Source organism: Otolemur garnettii, unplaced genomic scaffold, assembly GCF_000181295.1.
Source record: "Otolemur garnettii isolate 467f Iridium unplaced genomic scaffold, OtoGar3 scaffold00202, whole genome shotgun sequence".
Taxonomy (NCBI): Eukaryota; Metazoa; Chordata; class Mammalia; order Primates; family Galagidae; genus Otolemur; species Otolemur garnettii.
Genome location: NW_003852597.1, coordinates 704,609 through 711,116, shown reverse-complemented (window position 1 = coordinate 711,116; position 6,508 = coordinate 704,609). Strand labels below are relative to the sequence as shown.

The 6,508-nt window shown below is 48.3% G+C and overlaps 1 protein-coding gene across 1 annotated transcript in view; it reads left to right on the top strand.

The window, feature by feature from the left end:
• KIF2C (kinesin family member 2C) overlaps positions 1-5,683 on the top strand; it is a 20,223-nt gene extending 14,540 nt beyond the window's left edge. The window contains exons 16-20 of the mRNA XM_003801193.2: positions 623-690; positions 1,052-1,157; positions 1,249-1,362; positions 4,756-4,879; positions 5,028-5,683. Coding sequence (XP_003801241.1) covers positions 623-690; positions 1,052-1,157; positions 1,249-1,362; positions 4,756-4,879; positions 5,028-5,110 — 495 coding nt within the window. The 3' untranslated portion in view covers positions 5,111-5,683. The remainder of the gene's footprint in view (positions 1-622; positions 691-1,051; positions 1,158-1,248; positions 1,363-4,755; positions 4,880-5,027) is intronic.
• Positions 5,684-6,508: the final 825 nt, after the last annotated feature.

The following is a 6,508-nucleotide window of genomic DNA, read 5'->3' as shown; positions in this document are numbered from 1 at the left end:
AAAAAAAAAAAAATAGTTGGATGTTGTGGTGGGCACCTGTAGTCCCAACTACTCGGGAAGCTGAGACAGGAAGAGAATTGGTTGAGCCCAGGAGTTTGAGGCTGCTGTGAGCTATGATGCCACAGGACTCTACTGAGGGCAACAAAATAAGACTCTGTCTCAAAAAAAAAAATTTACAGTGCCCATGGGGCAAGTTGCCTAGCACAACATGGGTCCTCTCACCAATGCCACGTGGATCTTGCTCAGTTGCTAGGGTGCCAGCCACATATACTTGGCCTGGTGGGTTTGAACCCAGCCTGGACCTGCTAAACAACAATGACAACAACCAAAAAATAGCTGGGTGCTGTGGCGGGCGCCTATAGTCCCACCTACTCTGGAGGCTGAGGAAAGAGAATCACTTAAGCCCAAGAGTTTGAGGTTGCTGTGAGCTGTGACGCCACAACATTCTACCCAGGGCAACATAATGAGAATCTGTCTCAAAAAAAAAAAAAAACCCAAAACACCATGTGGATCTTGGGAGCTTGAAGAGGCGTCTCCTAGAGGCCACTCCAGGGGCAGGCTGTCTAGTACTCTCACCCTTGATTTTCAGCCTTTAACTATCCCTACCCCTTTCCTTTTGCAGATTGCCATGATCTCACCAGGCATAAGTTCCTGTGAATATACTTTAAACACACTGAGATATGCAGACAGGTACTAGGGCTTACAGCCAGGAGGATATGGGCTGGACTGGGGAAGGGAATGGCAGTGATGAGGGGAGAGGAGTCTCTGGGGTCCCAGTGCCTACTACGTAATATTCTATGATGTGAATCTGAGGCTTAGGAATTCAGCCATTTTGCTAGGCCTCTTCTAGTCCACTTTAGGCCCTAGTGGGGAGTCGGCATTTGTGGGAGGGTCTTTTCCAGTCTAGCTTTAGTCTAGGCCACCTTTTGTTGGCTGGAGGAAAAGTTGCTGCTCCATCCCCTTAGAGCCTTAAGCTTCACAACTTAAGTGGCACCACATTCTGGTGAGTACCATGGGAGCTGCTGTGAGATCTGACACCTTATTTCCTCAGGGTCAAGGAGCTGAGTCCCCACAGTGGACCCAGTGGAGAGCAGCCAATTCAAATGGAAACAGAAGACATGGGAGCCAGCTCTAACGGGACCTCCATGACAGGCAACGTAAGAGGCAGGACAGGGCCAGGTGAGAGAAGTATATCCTGCTGAGGTGGGAACTGAGTCACAGTTGTGTCTCTCTTCTTCGTCCCCTTAGTTCTCCAAGGAAGAGGAAGAGCTGTCTTCCCAGATGTCCAGCTTTAATGAAGCCATGACTCAAATCAGGGAGCTGGAGGAGAGGGCTGTGGAAGAGCTCAAGGAGATTATACAGGTGGGGAGCTGGCCCTGGCCATAGGGAACTAGATAGCCACCCCAGGACAACCCTTAAGAATGCTCAGTGTTAGCTCGGCGCCTGTGGCTCAAGCGGCTAAGGCGCCAGCCACATAACTCCTGAGCTGGCAGGTTTGAATCCAGCCCAGGCCTGCCAGACAACAATGATGGCTGCAACCAAAAATAGCCAGGCATTGTGGCGGGTGCCTGTGGTCCCAGCTACTTGGGAGGCTGAGGCAGGAGACTTGCTTGAGCCCAGGAGTTGGAGATTGCTGTGAGCTGTGATATCACGGCACTCTACCCAGGGTGACAGCTTGAGGCTCTGTCTCAAAAAAAAAAAAAAAAAAAAAAGATAGAGAAAAAAGAATGCTTAGTGTCAATCCTGGAATATGACCTGGGCTTTACTCCTATGAGTCTTTAAGTTGGGATGGCAAAAAACAGCCCTGTACATACACTAGGTCTCCTTAATTCTCTGCCTGGTAATCCAGCTGTGCTGCTAGGTTGACCACAGCCTCCAGCCTGGCACATGTATGCTTTCTTCTGAGCTCCTAGCCAGAACTAGTCTTCCGTCTTGCATGCTCTTGGCTGAGGGCTTAGGGGTCATTCATATGCAAAGATCTTGTCTTATTTATTCAGCGAATGTTCTAGCTCCTGTGCTGAAACCGAAGACCAGAAACATCAAGTGTAGGTAATAGGCCCGGTGTAAGACTTGAGATGAATCCTGACTTCTATTTACAAGCTGATTTCCTGGTGAAAGTTATTTAGCCTCAATGGGCCTGTTTCTTCATCCCTAAAATAGGAGAGGCAAGATGGCTATATTTGTGTTTTTTTTTTTTTTTTGGTTGCAGCCGTCATTGTTGTTTGGTGGGTCCGGGCTGGGGATCCGAACCCACCCTTAGGTGTACGTGGCTGGCGCCTTAGCCAGTTGAGCTATAGGCGCCGAGCCAAGATGGCTATATTTGAAGGCTAAGTGATACACTTGTAAAACATCAGCATATGCTGTAAGCTCCCAGCTGGTAAATAAAGCCCTTCCTCTTATGAGAAAAAGAAAAAGAAATCAGCATATCCAACCCTAAGTATACTGTAAAAAACAAATGAGGCAAAAAAAAAAAAAAAAAAAGCCAGGTACTGTGGCTCAAACATGTAATCCCAGCACTCTGGGAGGCCAAGACAGGTGGATTGCTTGAGCTCAGGAGTTCGAGACCAGCCTGAACAAGAGTAAGACCCTGTATCTTAAAAAAATAAAAGAAAACTAGCCATTGTTGTGGCAGGCATCTGTAGTCCCAGCTACTCAGGAGGCTGAGGCAAAAGGATCATATGTGCTTAGGAGTTTGAGGTTCCTGTGAGCTATGATGCCACAGCATCTACTCAGTGCAACAGAGTAAGACTCTGTCTCCAAAAAAATTAACAGGCTCAGCACCCATAGCATAGTGGTTATGGCGCCAGCCACAAAAATCCGAGGCTGGCAGGTTTGAACCCAGCCCAGGTCAGCTAACCTGCAACAAAAAAATAGCTGGGCGTTGTGGTAGACACCTGTAGTCCCAGGTACTTGGGAGGTTGAGGCAAGAGAATTGCTTAACCCCAAGAGTTTGAGGTTGCTGCGAACTGTAACACCATGGCACTCTACCAAGGGCAACATAGTAAGACTCTGTCTCAAAAAATAATAAATGATAAAAACATAAACAAAAAATGAAGAAAACATCAGCACTGGCTCAGTACCTGAAGTTCAGTGGTTAGGGCACCAGCCACATACACTGGAGCTGGCAGGTTCAAACCCGGCCTGGGCCAGCTAAAGCAACAATGACAATTACAACCCCTCTCCCCAAAAAAGAAAAATAGCCAGGTGTTGTGGCAAGTGCCTGTAGTCCCAGCTACCTGGGAGGCTAAGGCAAGAGAATTGCTTAAGCCCAAGAGTTTGAGGTTGTTATGAGCTGTGACACCACCACACTCTACCTAGGGTACAATATAGTAAGACTCTGTCTCCCAAAAAAAAAAAAAAGAAAAAACATCAGTACAGTATGTACCATGTGGTCAGTGTTCAGCAAGCATTAGACGCTGATGCTGTGGAAGGCAGACAAGACCATGCTAACAGTGGGGGCACTCAGGACTGCAGAGTGGAAAGAACCTGGCACGAGTAATGGGAAAGATTTGAAGGATGAGTGCTCAGGCATGTCATCCCCTCCAGAATGCTCAGGAGTATGGAGGTTTGAAAAGACATGGCACTTCCAGGACTAATGAGAGGTTCACTGTGGTCAGAGCAAAAGGAGTGAGCAGGTGATGGAGGGAGATCAAGGCTGTGGACAGGGTCAGCAGAGATATAATGGTCTAAAAGCCCTTATGGTAATGTAGTTCATACCAAAGGCCCAGACTTTATTTTGAGGGCAGCAGAGGCCTTTAGGGGAGATAAACAGAGTGGTAACATGGTCATATCAGAGCTTTAGATACACCACTCTGGCTACCATGTGGAGCCTAGTTGGGGGGGTTTGGGGAGAGCAAAGGTAGAGGCAGTTAGGAAAGAGTTTAAGAGAAATGTTGAAGGCCCAGGCATGGTGGCTCGTGCCTGTAATCCTAGTACTCTGGGAGTCTGAAGTGGGTGGATAGCTTGAGCTCACGGGTTCAAGACCAGCATAAGCAAAAAGTAAGACCCTGTCTCTACTAAAAATAGAAAAACTAAGGGAAGAGGATTACTTGAGCCCAAGAGTTGGAGGTTGCTGTGAGTTATGCCACTGCACTCTACCCAGGGCAACAGCTTGTGACTTTGTCTTAAAAAAAGATGTTGAAGGTATGGCCATGGCCATAGGCCTGGATTGAGGGCATGAGATTCAAGAACTATTTAAGAATCATTTAGTGGGGGTCAGCGCCTGTAGCTCAGCAGCTAGGGTGCCAGCCACATACACTGGAGTTGACAGGTTTGAATCCAGCCAGGCATTGTGGTGGGCGCCTGTAGTCCCAGCTACTTGGGAGGCTGAGGCAAGAGAATCACTTAAGCCCAAGACCTTGAGGTTGCTGTGAGCTATGACGCAATGGCACTCTACTGAGGGCAACACAGTGAAACTGTCTCCAAAAAAAAAAAAAAAAGAATCATATAGGGGATGGAACTGGGAGGATTTGGTGACAAGGTAACAGAATACAATCACTCAGATTACTGGCTTGTGCATCAGAACCATGATGCCATTTATCTGGTACAGGATAGAAACGAGTTTGGGGTAGGAAGAGGATGGATTTCAGCTGAGGGCTTCTCTGGGTAAGAGTCAGTAGGAAGAACATAGGCCAGGGACATAGGCATGGCATCTGCACAGGTGTCTACAGTGTACGTGGTAAAGTCCCATGAGTGATTTGCTAAAGTGGTTGGTCATTATTAGAACTGACCCAAGTTTTCCCTATGTTGTCACAGCAAGGACCAGGCTGGCTTGAGCTTTCTGAGATGACGGAGCAGCCAGATTACGACCTGGAGACCTTTGTGAACAAAGCAGAATTTGCCCTGGCACAGCAAGCTAAGCATTTCTCAGCTCTGCGAGGTGAGTGTGGCTGGACAGGGTGCGAGTGGATAATGGTGACCTCTGCTGGCTCCTGCATGACTGCAAGTGATAGCAGCTCTGCTCTGATGAATGGGGGCCTCCCAGACCCCCCACTAACCTCATATGCACCACCACCCCTTCCTTCCAGATGTCATCAAGGCCTTGCGCCTGGCCATGCAGCTGGAAGAGCAAGCTAGCAAACAGATAAGCAGCAAGAAACGGCCCCAGTGACAACTGCAAATAAAGATGTTTGGTTTCACCAGGCTCTTCCCTTCCCTCCCCTGTGAACTTTGGGCAGCTGGTGCATCTAGTCAGGATCTGAGCTGGGCAGGCTTCGGTAAATGCGCCACATTAATGGGGCCACCTGGATCTGGGGCAGCTGGGGAGGGGGTAAAAGTGACATGAGACACTACTTTTCCTCAGTTGATGCCCTTAAGGGAAAGGAGGAAGGAGCTTTTAGTTACCATCTGTGTTGCCCTTCTATCAAGAGGGGAGTGCTCACTCATGCAGAGTTTCCCTTGGGCAGCTACCTGTGTGGACTGGCTGCTGGTGGAGGGCACTCTGCATTGTTCTGGCTCTGGGGAGAAAGAAGCCTTTAGTCCAGCTCTCTGCTGGGTCTGGCCTGCCTTCTACCCCTTTGGTCTGAGCACTGATATGTCTTCTACTTAAAAAAATGTTTTTGGGATCTCTTCTTTCCTTGCTATTTCTTGAGGCCCATGAGGATCCCTACTGTTTTCTGTTGTATGTGTTTATACATTGTGTATAATAAAGAGGGGAAAAATCAGTCTTTTGTATGGTGTGTGGGAAGGGCTGGGATGTATCTGAGCCTTCTGGGACTAAGGACACTACTGCACTGACCTCAGGGTAGTGCCAACTCCACATCTATTAGTCCAGTGACATGCTAAACATTCCTTCCTGTGATTTATTCTATGTTTATTAGATGCTTAAAAGACTCCTGGGAATAGGAATACAAGTATAAAGAGGACACTCTTGTGTATTACATATTGCAATCTGGACAAGGCCCATTAAAAGGTCCTGTGGGGGCTGAGAGTGATGGCTCATACCTGTAATGTATGGCTCATCCCAGCACTTTGGGAGGCTGAAGCGAGAGGACAGCTTGATCGTAGGAGTTTGGGACCAGCCTGGGCAACACAGCAAGATTGTGTCTCTGTAAAATTTAAAAATTAGGCCAGGTACAGTGGCTCACACCTCTAATCCTACCACTCTGGGAACCTGAGGTGGGAAGATCCCTTGAGCTCAGGCGTTCAGGACCAACCTGAGCAAGAGTGAGACCACATTTCTATGAAAAATAGAAAAAGTAGCCGGGTGTTGTGGTGAGTACCTGTAGCCCTAGCTACTTGTGAGGCTGAGGCAGGATTGCTTGAACCCAGGAATGGAAGGTTGCTGTCAGCTAGGCTGAGGACATGGTATTCTAGCCCAGGTGACAGATCAAGACTGTATCAAAATAAAACATTTGGCTCGGTGCCTGTGGCTCAAGTGGCTAAGGCACCAGCCATGTACACCCAAGGTGGCGGGTTCGAATCCAGCCCGGGCCCACCAAACGACAGCTGCAACCAAAAAATAGCCAGGCGTTGTGGCGGGCACCTGTAGTCCTAGCTACTTGGGAGG